Source organism: Mustelus asterias, chromosome 25 (genome assembly GCF_964213995.1).
Source record: "Mustelus asterias chromosome 25, sMusAst1.hap1.1, whole genome shotgun sequence".
NCBI classification, from domain to species: domain Eukaryota; kingdom Metazoa; phylum Chordata; class Chondrichthyes; order Carcharhiniformes; family Triakidae; genus Mustelus; species Mustelus asterias.
The window spans coordinates 4,541,771-4,560,735 of record NC_135825.1 but is presented as its reverse complement, the minus strand read 5'-3'; the positions used below and the strand labels follow the sequence as shown (position 1 = coordinate 4,560,735).

The window sequence follows — 18,965 nt, the reverse complement described above, 5'->3', positions numbered from 1 at the left end:
TCACTCTCCAAACACCTTTGATCATAATTTCACTTCTCTTTCCCAATGGTTTACTTTTTTTATTCGCTCATGGGATGTGGGTGTTGCTGTCTGGGCCAAGCATTATTGCCCACCCCAAGGGGCATTTAAGAATTAACCCACATTTCTGTGGATCTGCAGTCACATGTAAGCCATACCAGAAAAGGATGAAAGATTTCCTTCTCTACAAGACATTAGTGAACCAGATGGGGTTTAACCGCAATCGTCGTTGGACTTTTAATTCCAGGTCTTTACTGAATTCAAATTTCACCATCTGCCGTGGTGGGATTCAAACCCGGGTCCCCAGATCATTACCCTGGACCTCTGGATTACTAGTCCAGCGACAATACCACACTGCTACTGTCTCCACTATTACAGCTCATCATCTAATCTTCCTTTGTGGAACATCCAGCAAATCCAGTCCAAAGGTGTGCGGATTAGGTTGATTGGCCATGCTAAATTAAACCTAGTGTCAGGGGGATTAGCGGGGTAAATATGAGGGGTTGCTGGAATGGGGCCTGGGTGGGATTGTGGTTGCTGCTGATTCGATGGGCCAAATGGCCTCCTTCTGCACTGTAAGGATTCTATGATTTGTTCACCTCTTGTTGTGCACCAATAAACAAACACTTGCGACTGTAGCTTCTTTTTTGTTAGCATATAGATCAAACAAAATATTTGTTTTAAAAATCTGTCTTGATCATTCTAGAAGGTTCCATAGAATCCTACAGAGCAGAAGGAGGCCATTCAGCCCATCAAGTCTGCACCGACAACAATCCCACCCAGGCTCTATCCCCATAACCCCATATATTTACCCCACTAATCCCTCTAACCTACGCATCCTGGGACACTAAGGGACAATTTAGCATGGCCAATCAACCTAACCCCATCTTTGGACTGTGGGGGGAAACCAGAGCACCTGGAGGAAAACCACGCAGACACGGGGGAGAACGTGCAGACTCCACACAAACAGTGACCCGAGCCAGGAGTTGAACCCGGGTCCCTGACGCTGTGAGGCCACAGCGCTAACCACTGTGCCACCCTAATGTGGGGTTTGAGATAAACATGTACTATTCATCCATTGTTTTTCCTAGACCCTATAGTGCACGTATCATTCTCTCATTGTTTTAATGGGTATTACTCTGCTGACAGGTTGGCAACTCCAATACACACAACACATTTTATGAAAATCCAAAGGACACAAGTAACAAGTGGCAATGTGTGTCGTGAATTTGTCCTAAATTCAAATCCTAGCAAGCTTGACAAGTGTAAACGATCCTAGAATTAATATTCATAATTTCCCTCAACAGATCACTGCCAAATTAATGCAGGATCCCATTTATTCTTTTTATTAATGATTATTAATCATTGCATTATCTAAATCACTGTCATACATTGAGAAGAAAACTTGTATTTATATGGTAGCTCTTAAACCCTCAGGATGTACATGGCAGCCTATATACACACAGTATGTACATCACAGCAATCAAATAAATAGCTGACAATCTATCGGTTAAGCGCTAATGTTGACCAGGAAACTGGGAGAGCTCCCCTGTTCTTTTCTGAGCGGTGCTGCAGGATTTTTTTTAGTCAACCAAAGCAGGCAGACAGAACCTTGGTTTAATGTCGCTTTAGTAGAAACGGCACCTTTGGCAGTCCAGCACTCCCACTGAAGTCTGAGCCGTGAGCACAAATGTCTGGAACGGAACTGGAACTCACAATATTCTGACTTAGAAACGAAAGTGCTACCCATTAAATCATTTGAACCAACGATAGGCGAGACACTTACCTTTGGCACATGTGGATTAAACTCTACCGCCCTGTGTATTGCTTCTACAGCATTCATTTCTGCTGTGCTGAGCCCTCGGCGAGACGCTGCCTCTGGAGAGAACCTACAAACAGACAAAAACAAAGAAGGACTTTACCATTAAACCCACGTACTCCAGACCATGACCAAGAATTTAAAATTCAAACTGCATCCCTCATGAGTAAACAGCCTACTCTTGTGAAGGCTCTCCTTCGCTACGAAAAGCTGAACAGCTTGGGCACTTTGCTTTAGAGAAGAGAAGATCGAGGCTGACCCAATAGGTGTCTTTGAAGTTATGCAGGGGTTCGCTAGAATAGATACAGCACGAGATGTTTGCACTAGAACTAGGAGCCATAACTATAATTTAGACATTAATAGATCCAATAAGGAATTCAGGAGAAACCTCTTTACCCAGAACCATAAGAAAGCGTATGGACATTGAGAGGAATAGTACAGATGCTAGGCCTAAAACCCAGGCCTCAAATCACTGAGCTAGGATCTAAAACACAACATCTCTCATTACAAAGAATTTTGAATTGAAACCAGTCGACGTCATTGAAAAATAAGGAAGCAGTAAGTAACACTAGGAAACAGAATGGTGACTAACATATCGCTGTTCTTGCTGACTTGGAATCACCTATCAACGCAACTGATTCACCTCAATGTTACAAATCACAGCCCTGTATTGTGCCACATTACACTTTCACTGCCACACACCCTGGTTTTATTGGATTATCTTTGCACTTGTGAAAAATATTTGTGATAGATAATTGTTAAAATTGGGAATGAATTGAAAAGTTTGAGATGCAATTTTATTTTAATAGTCGTTCTTAGGATATTGGTGATATTGGCAGGGCATTAATCATCAACCATCCTTAGTTACCCTGGAGGAAGGGCATGCAGCAAATCAATTCAGGCTGGGATAGAGTCGGATGGTGCACTTTCTGTTGTTGGCCAAGAGACCAAACCAAGAGACACAAGTGCCACGTATGAGGTGGTGACCAGGTGTGGGGTTGATTTGTGGTTTCCTTGGCATTGGTGCCTGTTGTCAAACCATAGCAGCCACTGATTGTTATGGTGGCGCACACTGACACACAGGTTTGGTCTCATTTCCGCCAAGTCCCAATTCACCCTCTCTGGGACCCTCAACCTTTCCATCTCGCTCTTCCTTCAAAACAAATCTCTTCTCACCGATCATAATTTCCTCCCCCAACGCTACTACAGCTCTGCATCCAATCTTCTTTCATTCATCTCTTTGGTATGTTTTAAAATGTAATAGAAATGTAAGTAACTTTGTACAGAATAACAAATGCCCAAGAGTTAATTAAATAATGAGATGTTGATAGCTCAGAAGGGTTTATATATTCAGAAGAGTGAAAAGTGAAACTTCAAAACAAAGGTGCACATAAAAAATAAATCCTTAATAAATGGTCCCGTATGGCAACTGCCCTTTGTGTGAATTGTGAAAATCTGGATTATGGACATGTCACGCAAAGGGTAACAACTGCCTGACATCAAGGTGCGGAGCAATAATTTAACTGAGAGCATCATGAACAGTGGAGTCTGCACCCAAATAATTGTCAACATTCTGTTACAAAGCACGACATTGTCTTTTCAGATAGCCAGAAGATCCCTGACTTCAGCTGTTTTTCCCTATTCTTCATTTCCTTAAATTGCTCATTTACCGTTAGAACTAGTTTGTCCAAGAATTGGCCTGTGGGAAGGTTGTGGCCTCCAAAGCCTCTGGGTGCCCCCACACCCGGAACCAGCTTTGAAAGTGCAGCTTAGACAGGGCGGTAGAGTGTAAGGAGCTGCTAACCAATCACAGGCTGTTCCTCTCCCTCATTTGCTGCTGATAGGCTCATTGAGGGGTGGTAGTTGGGGCACCCAGAGGTTGATAGGTGAACCAGGGGTGGGAGCGGGGGGGGAGAGAGAGAGAGAGAGAGAGAGAGAGAGAGAGAGAGAGAGAACGAGACTGTCAGGGGCCTGGGCATAGATGAGGCCAGATTTACGGACTGGGAGTGAGATGCCGGAGAGACCTGGGTCAGTACAGGAGGGGGTTGGGGAAAGGGGATGGCATGCGTGCAAGTGTGTGTGTAGTGAGAGAGTTAGTGCAAGTGGTGGGAGAGGGTGTGTGTGTGTGCACGCGAATGTGTGTGTGTGGGTGTGTGTGTCGGAGAGCCAGTGAATGCATCTATGTTTGCGGGTGTGAGTGCGTGTGTGGGGGAGTAAGAGTGTGCATGTGTGTGAGGTAGTGAATAAATGAACGTGTGTGGGAGTGAGGGAGCGAGATTACAAGTAAGTGCATGTTTCTGGGATTCAGTGTGTGTGTGTGGGAATGAGAGACTACGAGTGTGTGGGTGGAGTGAGAAAGTGAGTGTGTGGGGGTTGGGGGGGAGAGGTGGGAGGGAGTGAGAATGAAAGTATGAGAGAGAGAGAGTGTGTCTGTGTGCGTGCGTGGAGGGGTGGGGGGTAGTGAGATACTGAGAGATTAAGTATGTGCACGTGTGGTGGTGGTGGTGGGGGGGGGGGGGGGGGGGGGGGGGGGGGGGCGCGAAGGAGTGAGAGAGAGAATGCATCTGTCTTATTCCCAGTCTCAGGTTTCTCACTCACCCTCATATACCACACACCAACGCATACAACACTCACAGAGGCCAAGTGTGAGTGGGTGAGCACCCAGAGACTGGCAGTGTGCGTACGACACTTATTCTGGTCATTTTTATTAATTACTTGTTTTAACTTAGCAATTTATTGCTATGGCATCGATTTAATTTTGCACAGCAATTGTTTATTTTCTTAAAACCACAACTTTTTGTTGAAATGGGAGTTTAATTTTGTGCCGAACCTCATCTTTCTGAAATTTGTTCATCGGTTCCTTGAGTGAGATAAAAAGGAAATTTTCGTCCACCACCCACTCCCTCCCCCTGCAAAGCAGAAAGATTGGACAAGTCTGCATTGGAAAGTAACATGTATAATATACACAGCTGAGGGAGCAGTGCAGACTGGAATGGTCACTATATCAAAGGCGTTAGATCAATGCAAGTTATTGTTGCCGCAACTTGACAGTGTGTGTCAGTGTCAACAGTGCTGCAACAATACAAGAAAATATAGGTGGCTTACAAGACTCTGAAGTATCCAAGGCATTCAGATGAGGTCAGAAACTACGAAAGTGAGCTCCAGTTATTTATAACTAGCATCTGAAGGCCAGGAATGTGCAACGGCCTTGAACTGGCTCCAAGCCATTTACACTGCATAGACAACACAGGCATTCTAAAACTCCGGAATGGTTTCTCTACTTTATATTCCTGTGCTAATTCTTCCAGGATCTCCGACAGATGACACACTAAATAGTAATTAGTATGAAACTAGTGGCAGATATTACAATACATGACAGGTAGAGAGAGCTTTTACATGATTGAGACAGTAGACAAGAGTAAAAATACTGGAAAAAAGACCAGTGCTTCACACATCTACCAATCAGTCCATCTGGAGGGGGCCGGTGGGGGTAGGGGGCGGAGATAAGTCAACTCACTTTCCCAAGTCTATATCTTTATTCGCGATCTCCCATGCTGCTTCTTCTGTTGAGTTAGAGGCTATGCTGGTTTGTGCTGGCAAATATCAAAAAAAAGATACAAAAGTCTGAGGTCACGTACCAACCGACTCAAGAACAGCTTCTTCCCTGCTGCTGTCAGATTTTTGAATGGACCTACCTTGTATTAAGTTGATCTTTCTCTACACCCTAGCTATGACTGTAACACTACATTCTGGACTCTCTCATTTCCTTCTCTATGAACGGTATGTTTTGCCTGTGTAGTGCGCAAGAAACAAGACTTTTCACTGTATGCTAATACGTGTGAAAATAATAAATCAAATCAAAATATACTGTGCAAAACACAATGTTTCATTCCACGGGCTCCCAGTTCGAGGTGCTGAGCACTTCCAGGAGGTGGGAGTTGCCTGCCTGGCACCAGCAGCAAAAGCAGACGGCAGTCAAACTGGAGACGTAGCTGTCCTGCCAATTAGAGCTTTCAGCTCCTCACAGGTCCAGACGTGTTGGTGGGGCTGGAAGGGGCTAATTAAGGTCCAGTACTTGCAGTGGTGCAAGGACACAAGACAGGGGCAGTGGATCATACGGCCTGTCAAGCCTACTCCACCATTCAATAGAATCATGGCGAATCTTGACTTCAACCACGCTTTCCTGCCCACTCCCCACATTCCGAGGTTCACTGAGACACCAAAGGTCTGGCTATCCCAGCCTGAAATCTATTCTGAAAGCTCATGATTCCAAGTAAATCTGTTGGACTTTAACCTGGTGTTGTGAGACTTCTTACTGTGTCCACCCCAGTCCAGCGCCGGCATCTCCACATCATGTAAATTTATTCAACTGTGGAGCATCCACAACCATCTGGGATTCAGAATCCAAAGGTTCACAACCCTTTGAGTGAAGTAATTTTTCCTCATCTCAGTCCTAAATGATCATGCCACCTTATCCTGAGACTGTGGACCCCGTGTTTTAGATTCCTCAGCCAGGGGAAACAATCTCTATGTCTAACCATTAAGCACTTTCAGAATTTTGTACATTTCAATGACAATGTCTCTCATTCTTATGAATTTCAGGCAACATAAGCCCAATTTACTCAGCCCCTTATCAATGGACAACCCCCTCATCCCAGGGGCCAATTTAGTGAACCTTTGCTGTACAGCCTCCTATGCAATTAGGCCCTTTCTTAAATATGGAGACCAAATCCACGCCAGAATTCCAGATGTGGTCTCACCAAAGCCCTGTGCAATTGTAACAAGACTTCTTTATTCTGTATTTCAAACCCCTTGCAATAAAGGCCAACATGCTATCTACCTTCCCAATTACTCGCTGTATCTGCACTTTGTGTTCCTTGTCGGAGCACACTCATGTCTCTGAATATCAACATTTACAAGCCTTTATCAGCCGTGGCACAGACTATAAGAGCAGAGAAGTGATGTTGGGGCTGCACAAAAATTTGATTAGGACACAACTAGAGTACTGTATGCAGTTCTGGTCACCTCACTATAGGAAGGGTGTGATTGCACTGGAGAGGGTGCAGAGGAGATTCACCAGGATGCTGCTTGGAATGGAGCATCTGAGCTATAAAGGGAGGCTGGATAGGCTCAGGTTGTTTTCTTTAGAGCAGAGAAGGCTGAGGGTGGATCTGATTGAGGTGTATAAGACTATGAGGGGTATGGACGGGGTGGATAGGAAGCCGCTGCCTCCTTAGTTGAAGAGTCAATAACGAGGGGGCATCATTTTAAGGTGTGGGCAGGAGGTTTAATGGGGACGTGAGAAAAATCTTTTTCACCCACAGGGCACGGGGAGTCTGGATTACACTGCCTGGGAGGGTAGTAGAGGTGGGAAACCTCACAACCTTTAAAAAGTATGTGGCAGAGCACTTGAAATGTCATAACATTCAAAGTGTTGGAAAGTGGGATTAGTGTAGAGTTAGTGAGTTTTGACCTGAAGGTTCTTTTTTGTACTGTATGACTCTAAAGTTGCACACCTTCTAAAAAAATGCTATTTTTCTACTCTTACGACCAAAGTGAATAATTTCGTACTTCCAGATATTACGCTCCATCAGCTGTCTTGTTGCCCACTAACCTAATCTGTTTGTCACTTGGCAGCCTGTGTCCCTCCCCCCACCAAATGCTTAACTTTCCACCTAGCAGCTAAGAGTCAACTACATTGCTGTATTACTGGAGTCACATGTAGGCCAGACCAGGTAAGGACGGCAGATTTCCTTCCCTAAAGGACATTAGTGAACCAGATGGGTTTTTAACAACAGTCAACGATAGTTTCATGGTCATCATTACATATCATAAGCCAAAGACTCAATAGATTTACGAGTTGAGTTAAATTTCACCAGCTGCTCTGGTGGGATTTGAATCTATGTCAGGTCATTAGTCTGGTCCTCTGCATTATTAGTTCAGTAACATTACAACTGCACCCCTGGATTTCCCAGATCGGATCAGATATTGTTTCTGGGCAGGTATCGAGTTATTTCCCAATTCTCTCACTGTTAATGGGCAGAATTCTCCCATCCCACCTGTGACGGACGGGAATGGAGAGAAGTTGGAAAGCCCCCCACGGCTTAAAAACAGTTCGTAATTCTCCCAATAAAGTTCTCCTGTTGACAGGTGGCATGAATGCTATTTGCATTCATGAATGCTCATTAGAACAGCTGATGGCCAAATCCCCACCAGGCCATCCAGCCTTTGGGTCACACCAGCAGTAAATCATTTCGGTGTCAAACCCGCTTGAAAAAGAGTGTGCACAAGGCAAGCTAGTTTGCTCGAACTTGGAGGTGAGTTTAATATAGCCGAGCTGCTATAGTACTGTGCCGCTGCTATTGCACTGAACAGGATTCGTGCCATCCAGCTCCATGTCAAGTTGGTCTTCATGGGCAGCAGTGTGCTGCGGGACTCACCGACCCTCCACTCCAGCTGTCCAAAGTCCACCGGGGGGGGGGGGGGGGGGGGGGGGGGGGGGGGAGGCAAAGGGAAGACCGAGGGGAGGGGGCTGGACCCAGACATAGCATAAAGATAGTCACTGGAAGGGGATGCACAAAGACTCCAGATGGGTTGAGAAGTCCACGTGTCAAACGGGCAGGTGATGTGTTCAGGGGGAGGGAGGTTGGATCGAGGTGCAGACCTCTTCTTGAGGCTGCTAATCTTGGTCTTCTGGGTTTTGGACATCCTGCATGGTCACGTGGGGACAGATGGGCTGTAGAGTGATAAGGCTGTTCTGGAGTGGCATTTACATATAGCGCTCAGATCTTCGAACCTACTAGCTGCCAACAGCTGGAACAACTGGATTACGGTTGTCATTCGGAGGGGAATTCACGTGTGTAATAAGTAAGGAGCTTCCAAGCACAGACTCCGGTGCGAGATCCTGCCACTCTGGCCAGTGGAAAAGGTGCTGCCAGAGCATCCTGCCACTGCATTCAATCCCGGGAGCCCAGAACTGAGTTTCTGGATTAATAGTCTAGTGATGAGACCACCAGACCATCACCTCCCCTTACTGATGGTAAATGTCGAGTTGTTGTAAATCCCTGAAAGGTAACTCAAAATAACTACCCTCAACTGTATTTTTATATATTTTTGTATAATGTGAGGAAGCGATTGAAATCCAGAGGATGATGCCCCAGACATTTTAAATAAAATAAATGCGTTTAAGGGGAAGCTGGACAAACACCAGAGGAGAGTGAAATAATATGAAATGCTGAAGTGTGAGATGAGAATGGATGGGAGGAGATGCATGTGGAACATAAACACCTCAGTGGATCTACGGGGCTGTTTAATGCTGTAACTAATTTCTGACCCTGCAAAATCAGCCAATCAAATAATTCAAAACTAATTCTGAACAGGTTTAAATCGCTTTGTTGGTTTCTGAGCCAGTACTTATCAAATAATCAACATTTATTCATCATAAACCAGGCTTGAACAGCCTTTTCACTCAGGAGGCCACATGTGCGGCATTTTTCTCATTCAAGGGACGATAAGCAAATTTCAGAAATATAAGATTTGACACATAAGAAATAGGAGCAGGAGTAGGCCATCTAGCTCCTCGAGCCTGCCCCGCCATTCAATAAGATCATGGCTGATCTGAAGTGGATCAGTTCCACTTACCCGCCTGATCCCGATAACCCCTAATTCCCTTACCGATCAGGAACACACCACAAACAGAATTCAAAAAAGTTGGGGTTTAATGGAAAGAAGAACTGCTGATCAAAAGTAAAGCAATGTCATTACAATAAAGCATTGAAAAAGTAATAACATTGACCAGAGTCTGACAGAGTCAGTGTATGTGGATGAATGAGTGTGAGGAGGTCAGTGAGTGCGAGAGGGTCAGTGTATGTGGGTGGGTAGGTGAGTGTGAGAGGGTCAGTGTATGCGGGTGGGTAGGTGAGTGTGAGAGGGTTAGTGTATGTGGGTGGGTAGGTGAGTGCGAGAGGGTCAGTGTATGCGGGTGGGTAGGTGAGTGTGAGAGGGTTAGTGTATGTGGGTGGGTAGGTGAGTGCGAGAGGGTCAGTGTATGCGGGTGGGTAGGTGAGTGTGAGAGGGTCAGTGTATGTGGGTGGGTCAGTATGTGTGAGAGGGTCAGTGTATGTGGGTGGGTCAGTATGTGAGAGAGGGTCAGTGTATGCGGGTGGGTCAGTATGTGTGGGTGAGAGTCGGTGCAGATGTAAGCGTTGGTTTGTGATGGTGTGAGCGAATGAGACTTGGTGTAAGGCAGACTTGTACTCGCTCACCACCCATCCCGCCAGTTCATACAACTGAATCCAAATATCAATAATGTTCCCTCTACAGTGGCCATGTTGTCCCTCATTTCCTTCTGAATTGTCACCCATTAACCCAGCAGCTGGAGATTGGAACTCAGCTACTTCAGCTGTACTCTGTTGCCTGTATTTGTCCTTTGGATTGGGCACCCATCTTATATACCACTGCACGGTGGCACAGTGATTAGCACTGCTGTCTCATAGCACCAGGGACCCGGGTTCGATTCTCGGCTTGGGTCACTGTCTGTATGGAGTTTGCACATTCTCCCATTGTCTGTGTGAGTTTCCTCCAGATGCTCCGGTTTCCTCCCACAGTCTAAAAGACGTGCTGGTTAGGTACGCTGAACCGAACAGGCGCCGGCATGTGGCGACAAGGGGAATTTCACAATAACTTCATTGCAGTGTTAATGTGAGCCTTATTTATGACTAATAAATAAACTTTAACTTCTCCTCAATGAGCTGTAAGCAAGGCTCATCACACTGTCTCCCACTCGGCTTAGTGGTAGCGCTCCCAGTGCTGCACTGAAAGAGGTGTCGTTTTTGGAAGAGATGTTAAACCGAGGCCCTGTCTGCCTCAGATCTCACTGCACTGTTTTGAACAGCAGGGGTATTCTTTCTGGTATCTGCACCAATACAGATCCCTTGCGCAACATTTAAAACAGATTATCTCTCATTGTCATGTTGTTGTTCATTAAAGCTTATTGGGCAAAAGTTGGCTGCTGTGTTTCCTGTGTGACAATAATGGGCTGGGTTTTTCATGGCCTCACCAGCACACTCAACCACCTCCTCACCCATTCCCGAGCTCACCCTTACAACACGGTAAGCGGGCAGGCACCAAGACCAACCCACATTTAAATACATAATCAAGGGTCAATTGAGACTGCTGTCAATTGATCCCGAAAATATGCTGCCCAACGCCACAAGAAAGTTGACATGGGCAGGCAGCAGGAAGTAGAAGTAGAAATTATTTTCTTTCAAGCATGGGAAGGAAGGAGGTGATGCTATCTTTTTGGGGGGGGGGGGGGCAATAATATTCCCCCCACTTTCTTTCTTTCTACCCACCCACTCTCCCTTACCCGTCACCCCACACCCCTCCCTAAGCTGCCCTAACCCTCCCCACCCAATCACCCGCACTGACCTTACTCCAGGGTTCATTGGGCTTCCTCTTGGGACCGGTTGCAGTTCTGGAAGAGCCAGTTAATGAGATCTTGGTGCTGCCGGCCAATCTGATTAACCGTCAGCTTCCATGAGCGGGGACTTCCTCCACTGTGAGGGAGAGAGGTCCCACCGTCAGGTAAGTTATCCCACCCGCAGTGCGTTATGGCTGCCGGGGAGACTGGCATTAGAGCAACTTGGTCTCGGGCTGTGAGGGAGGCTTTAATATGCAGACCAATGCACCAATTTTAATACTTTTAAACTGACTTTGGACGCCCTGCAACGTACAAAGCATCACTTTCTATTTAAGTCTCACATGTCTCTATTTTATAGATACAAATACAAAACTGACAAATAGTCCACTTTTCTCACTTATCTCCTTCTCTAATGGTTAGTAATGCCAGCTGTGGCTCAGTTAGAAGCAGTCAGACATCAATCAGAAGTGCATTCGAGTTCCAGTCCAGAGATTCAAGCACAGAATCAAGGTTGGCACTATAGTGATGTACTGAGTGACTGATGCGCTGTTGGAGTTGCTGTTTTGGATGAGACATTACATCCATGGCCCCGGTTGCTCTCGTGAATGGGCGTAAAGTATCCCACGGCACTATTGTGGTGCCTGGACAATATTTACCGCTCAACCATCATCACAGGTGATCTGGTCATTATCTAATTGCTGTTTGTGGGATCTTACTGTGCACAAATTGGCTGTTAAGTTGCCTACAATACAACAGTGACTACACTTTAAAAGTAGTTCATCAGCTGTTAAGTGTTTTGGGGGATCTGGGAGGTCATGAAATGTTGTGTGTCAAATATTAAAATTAAAGCTTGCCAGAACCACTTGTTCTCGCCTATTCTTTCCAGCTTTGGCATACGGTAGCACAGTGGGTTAGCACTGCTTCCTCACAGCGCCAGAGACCCGAGTTCGATTCCCGGCTTGGGTCACTGTCTATGTGGAGTTTGCACGTCCTCCCAGTGTCTGCGTGGGTTTCCTCCGGGCGCTCCAGTTTCCTCCCACAGTCCAAAGACATGCAGAATAGGTGCATTGGCCACGCTAAATTCTCTCTCATTTACCTGAACAGGCTCCGGAGTGTGGCGATTAGGGGATTTTCACAGTAACTTCATTGTAGTGTTAATGTAAGCCTACTTATGACAAATAAATAAAATAAACTTGTGCTGTTCTGTAAACTTTGACTCTTCATTTGAGCTTTTCCAAAAACAGATCGAGGTGATTTTATTTTGTAAAGCTCTACTCAAACAACAGCAACATTAGAACCATAGGAAAGTAACAATACAGGAGGCAGCGATTCGGCCCATCTTGTCCATGCCAGCCCAAGGACACCCAGATGCCCTTTCTAATCCCACCTTCCTGCACCCAGCCCATAGCCCTGCAGCTTACAGCACTTAAGGTGCAGATCCAGATACTTTTTAAAAGAGTTTAGAGTACTCGTACAGCTTTTAGGGTAACAATATCCCAACATTTTCCACTGTGGAGTTATGAATGCAAAGATGAGGAATTATTAGGACAGCGGACCAGTTGCTCAGGCACAGAGATATGTTTCAAGCAGCATCTTAAAGTATAAGTATAAGATCTTAAGTATAAATTCAAGAGAGGTTTTGGGGAGGCAATTTCAGAACTTAGAAATGAGGCAGCTGAAGGCAAGGCGACTCATGGAGAAGTAATGGAAATAGGGGATGCGCAGGAGGCCAGAATTGCAGGAGCGCAAAGATTCCAGTACAATCATGTTGGTTTGGAGGTGGTTACAGTGAGAGGGAGGAATGAGGTACTTACTTGTCTGATACAGCTCGTGCTTTCAGCAGTGCAGCTGTGTAGCATATCGTCGCTGATTTTGGCAAGCTGATATCTGCAATCAAAAGCATGATAGATTAGTGTAAAAGTTAGGGTGAGCAGATGTCCCGTTTTCTTATTAAACTGCCCAGAGCCTTAAATTTCCTAAAAATGGTTCAAATGCTCCGGTTTTCACCTTTTCCATTTTTGTCAAATATAAACAGGGCCTTTTTCCTGTAAACATCCATCACGTGCAACATTGCAGTGGACCTGGATCACTCCCCCCCACCACCACTCCTGCGCCCCCCTCTCACCCAACCCCTACTCCCATCCAAGGGGATTGTCACAACCTCCCTGGCACCAAAGACTCTATTGCTGATGGTGTCTTTTTAACCATCTCTGGAGCAAGGTTGCCAACTCTGCCTGGACATATTCAGAAGATATCATCACATGAACTCCCACCTCTAACTGCCCCCCCCCCCTCCCCCTCCCAGACTCCTGCTATTCGCAACCCAACGTGTCAATCATCATGGAGCCCCTCTTTCCTATTGCTTATCAAGTTTTCTGGGGGGTTTTTCAGGGCGTTTTTATTGAAAGTTTTAAGTCTACATTTACCACAAGTTGCAACAAAACCTAGTATCGTACACAGTAATCGTTACTCCACATAAACATACGGAAAAGACCAGTGAATATTCATACAAATGATTCAAATTGTCAACCCTCGCAATCGTTGTAGTCAGTATCTCCTCTCATACAGACAAAGGGGATAGCAGAAAGAGTGGGGGAATCTCAGGATAGCGACATAAAACCATGAACACGTGGCGCCATGGTACACACCCTCCTCCACAGGTCAACAGAGACAGAGCTACATAAATATACGGGATCGATTATAGGTAATATACAACCAAAAGGGGCCTAACAGGACCGCCAAACAATAAAAGGATAACCCAGAAAAGGGGAAACATCAGAGTACTACCATCAATACAAGATGTGGCAGTGTACATTCTCGAGTGCAGGAAATAAGCCGAGGATTCATACACCCCTCGCCTCACACCTAGGCTCACAACATAACAAACATTCCTCCTCTCCCGCCATATCACAGGCACCAATCAGGTTGCCCACCATCGAAGAAATTAAACCATATTCCACCAAGGAAACCAGCTGACAGGAAGAAGAACTGTCAAGACACCCATCAACAGGGTACTGGGGGAGAGACATGACCTTACTCCTCCTAACAAGATATGGGAAGCTCTTTGGCATTAACTATAACAAATCAGAGCCTACATCAACACCCCAGTTACCCGGATAAAAAAAAAAGCTCCAAAGAAAGAGGAGCCTCAGGATTATCCAATAGACGCCAGACATGGTCTTTCAGCATACGCTTTTACAGAAAGGATACCAGGGACATAACAGCACAACCTCACAAGGAACAGATACTGCAGGGGAGCCCAGACTGGATGTCTCTATATAAGACCACTTGAGGAATCAACCTTCTCCTCCAACCAGTCTATCTGAAAAGCGACTCCAATAACACTGAACTGGTGCACTCGAACCCCGCCGCCAAAGGACACTACATCCCTAGGGGAATCAAGTCTCAAGAAGGAGAGCAGTCCAGAAGCCCCAAGAAGGGAATGTCTTGGGGGACGGCAACCCATTTCCCCGTCCAACACACCTCCCAGCTGACCCAAACACAGCCACTATCGCCCCAACCTGCTCAACGGCGGTGTCAACAAGCCAAGGAGATTCACATCACTCTTGTACATTGAACAAAGCAAACTATCCCTTTCTCTAGGTATCCTAGAGGCACCGTTTAGACCCCGTTATCTACGCAATTCGACCCATTTCTCCACATCAGAGAAACCCTAACAACCGGATAATATGCCCACCACACATTCCATGAGTCAAGTAATCAGGTAACCATTGTCACCACCTGTGCAACCAAATCAAATGCCCGGAAGTGCACCAGAACATAACTCCTCCACTCCAAAAACAGAAACGCCAACATCAAAAAAGAACCGAGCCTTTTCCAGGATACATGATCTGTCTGCACTCTCTCAGGAAACAAGCAAGGATTCCAAAATCCCAGAACAACAACATTACAAAAGAAAAATGTGATCTCAATAATTCTAATCGGGGAATCTCCTCGCCCACAATGACTTATAAGGCCATACCAATCATCTCTGTACCAAACCACTCTGCTGTAGAGCCATTCATCTCACATAAAAAGTTAAAGTTAAGGATACTAAAAAGCATACTCCCTCAGCGTAAGTGCAAGCATTATTAATTATTAAAAATAAACAAACCAGGTAAATACAGCGCAACCCTCATTTCATACAACCAACTCAGCATGCTCCTCAATGGAAAGGAGAACACAAGCATTTAAACTACAGCCTCACTCATTCCACCGCCAGAGCACGAATACCAGATCAGAAAGAAAATACAGACAATCCTGCTTTTCGCAGTATAACAGGTAGCAAATGCCTCTATGCTCACATATCATACACCCTTGTCCAAAGATGTGTCAATTAGGTGCTTTGGCCATGCTAAATTGCCCTGGGATGAATAGGTTAGGATTAGCAGGGTTAAATATGTGGGGTTACGGGGATAAGGCTTAGGCGAGATCGTTGTCAGTGCAGACTCGATGGGCTGAATGGCCTCCTTCTGCACTATAGGGTTTCTATGATTATAAAAGACAACATCACAAAAGCAGGATTATAATCTCAAGGGATCAAAGTTCAGGATTAATGAAGAATTGTAGAATAAAATAACAATCCCGGCAGCTTGAAATGGTCAAACTCATGGCGGGATCATTAAGCAACAACTCAGGATCCATCAAGAGTTTCCCCGAAACCTCTACACCGCCGCCATGTTGTCATCCTGAAGCCCCGGCTAAGAAAGGCCAAGGCCCTGGCGGGTGGCAAGGATCCAACACATCCGGCCACCTTCAATCCTTCTTGGTGAACACCGAGGACAAGACAACACAAGACCAGTGGTTGGAGTGTTCAACTGACCCCAAGCCTCGAAGATCGTACATAATGTGCTTCACTGAACTCGAGACACCCAGCCCTCAAATCGAGACTGTGAAAAAATGGCAGCCAATTCTCAAATTCGGCTGGGAATTCATCCCCAGCACCCCTCGGGAAACCGGGAGCACAGATACTCCTTCTCCAGCGCCATTTCCCGGGTCAGTCAGGGTGGGTTACACGCCAGGCAGCCGGACTTCCAAAGACTGAAGGGGAATCCCCACCACAGAAACTGCCCTCTCGACTGACAGGGTTCTTCTCTGCTTCACCCATTCTCTTTAGGATGTCTTGCAGTTCATCAACACAAGCACCAAAAATCTGTGCTGGGGAGCCGAGACAGTCGTTCCACAACTTCACTCATAATGGCGGCCATCATCTGGACACCAACAGCATCACTGAGGCGGAGGCCCACTCACCAGCGAAACTGACACCGTGAGCTCTCCCACAGCCTTGATCAAACAAGGCTTTTTTTTGACTGAACTCTGCTCCTCTTTGCAAATCAAAATTCAGCCAGGATCTTACATAGCATAGGTTATACACATCAGAATCGGATAATTATGCGTTGTGCATCAGGATAATAAACGGAATAAAAGATGAGGAGCCCCGGAGCTCGCGAAAGCACAGCTGCTCTTACGCCCACATTACGCGATTCCCAGTTTTCAGGTTTTGATTTTTGAAAATCTGCTCACCCGATAAAAATCCTGATGAATAATCAACGCAAAAAATGTCAGCTTCATCTCAACCAAACCCTCGCCCCCAAACACATTCATGCTGTAACTCACACATGGTATCCATTACCAAGTAGCACAGTGGTTAGCACCGCTGCCTCACAGCGCCAGGAACCTGGTTTTGATTCCCTGCTTGGGTCACTGTCTGTGTGGCGTTTGCACATTCTCCTCGTGTCTGCGTGGGTTTCCTCTGAGTGCTCCGGTTTCCTCCCACAGTCCAAAGATAAGCGGGTGAGGTTGATTGGCCATGCTAAATTGACCCTTAGCGTTGGGGGGATTAGCAGGATAAATATGTTGGGTTATGGGAATAGTGCCTGGGTGGAGCTGTGATCGGTGCAGACTCGATGGGCCGAATGGCCTCTTTCTGCACAGAAGGGATTCTATGATTATTCAACATATGTGCCACTGGGACCCTCTATCAGAGTAGACGTCCATCTTGCCCATGCTCAACGATTGAGTTTCCACATCTCTCTGGGATAGAAAATTCCAATAATTCACCACACTCTGAATGAAGAAACTTCTCCACATCTCAGTCTCAAATGGCCTTTCAGGTATCCATACTTTTTAATATATGTTTTCTCTGGCACTTTGTAATATAGTACATTCCACAACTAAAGCTTTTTTGTTAAAAAGTGCAGATCTGAAAGGGTTTTTTTAAAAAAAACCGTGCCCCTCTAATTCAAGGACGAATGTCTTTATTTTTACTGCACTATATGGAGTTATTTTCTTCCTAGCAAGAAATATCTTGGAAATGCAGACAAAGGAATTAGCTTCACACAGCGGTGCTCCAAACCGCAGAAAGAAATACCATTCTGCCACCGTCAGCATCTAAAAAGCAGAACAACATAAACTGACAATACACAACAGCGGCTATCCGGTGTGAGATTTATCTATCGGGGAGAGGGACTCAATTGAATCAAGCTCTAGAGAAATTACGGAAGACACAATTACATAGGAAAATAGGAAATGCAAACATCAGTCAATCATTCAGCCTGCTCGAAGATCAAATAGATCATGACTAATCATCTATGCCATCTTCTCCACAACCCCAGGTGTCTGGATATAATTGGTTTCCAGAGATCTATTGATTTCTGTCTTGACCGAGCCCGACGATTGAGTTTCCACAGCCCTCTGGGGTAGAAAATTCCAATGATTCGCCACCCTCTGAATGAAGAAATTCCTCCTCATCTCTCACCAACTTTTACAGATGCACCATAGAAAGCATTCTTTCTGATTATATCACAGCTTGGTACGGCTCCTGCTCTACCCAAGACCGCAAGGAACTACAAAAGATCATGAATATAGCCCAATCCATCACGCAAACCAGCTTCCCATCCATTGACTCTGTCTACACTCCCCGCTGCCTTGGCAAAGCAGCCAGCATAATTAAGGACCCCACGCACCCCGGACATTCTCTCTTCCACCTTCTTCTGTCGGGAAAAAGATACAAAAGTCTGAGGTGACGTACCAACTGACTCAAGAACAGCTTCTTCCCTGCTGCTGTCAGACTTTTGAATGGACTTACCTTGCATTAAGTTGATCTTTCTCTACACCCTAGCTATGACTGTAACGCTACATTCTGCACTCTCTCCTTTCCTTCTCTATGAACGGTATGTTTTGTCTGTATAGCGCGCAAGAAACAATACTTTTCACTTTTAATACGTGACAATAATAAATCAAATCAAATTCTTAAATGGCCTGTCCCTTATTCTAAGATGGTGTCCCCTGACCATCCTATCCACATTTACCCTGTCACACCCTATATGAATACGAGATCACCTCTAAATTGTACAGAACCAGTTTCCTCAATCTCGCCTCATAAAACAATCCTGTCATCCCAAGCATTAGTGTTGGAAAAAATATCGTATGCAACACAGTGTGTTTCCTGCAATTCCAAGTGTAAATAATTAACGTTAATATTAACAAAATTAATACTTTGGAAAAGTTGTTAGAAATGATCTGATGCCTGCAACAGCTTTCAGGAATGGAGAGAGGAGACAGAATGAAGATAAAGAGAATGTTGACTAATCGCTTATAGGTGGCACAGTGGTTAGCACTGCTGCCTCACACGCCAGGGACCCAAGTTCGATTCCCAGACTGGGTCACTATGTGCAGAGTTTGCACATTCTCCCCACGTCTGTGTGG

At 45.6% G+C, this 18,965-nt stretch overlaps 1 protein-coding gene across 6 annotated transcripts in view; it reads right to left on the bottom strand.

The window, feature by feature from the left end:
• LOC144511765 (suppressor of tumorigenicity 7 protein homolog) overlaps window positions 1-18,965 on the bottom strand; it is a 164,142-nt gene that overhangs the window by 67,672 nt on the left and 77,505 nt on the right. For all 6 annotated transcript variants that reach the window (XM_078242023.1, XM_078242022.1, XM_078242021.1 and 3 more), the window contains exons 10-11: window positions 13,073-13,145; window positions 1,805-1,907 (exon numbers count right to left, since the gene is read on the bottom strand). In XM_078242023.1, coding sequence (XP_078098149.1) covers window positions 1,805-1,907; window positions 13,073-13,145 — 176 coding nt within the window. The remainder of the gene's footprint in view (window positions 1-1,804; window positions 1,908-13,072; window positions 13,146-18,965) is intronic.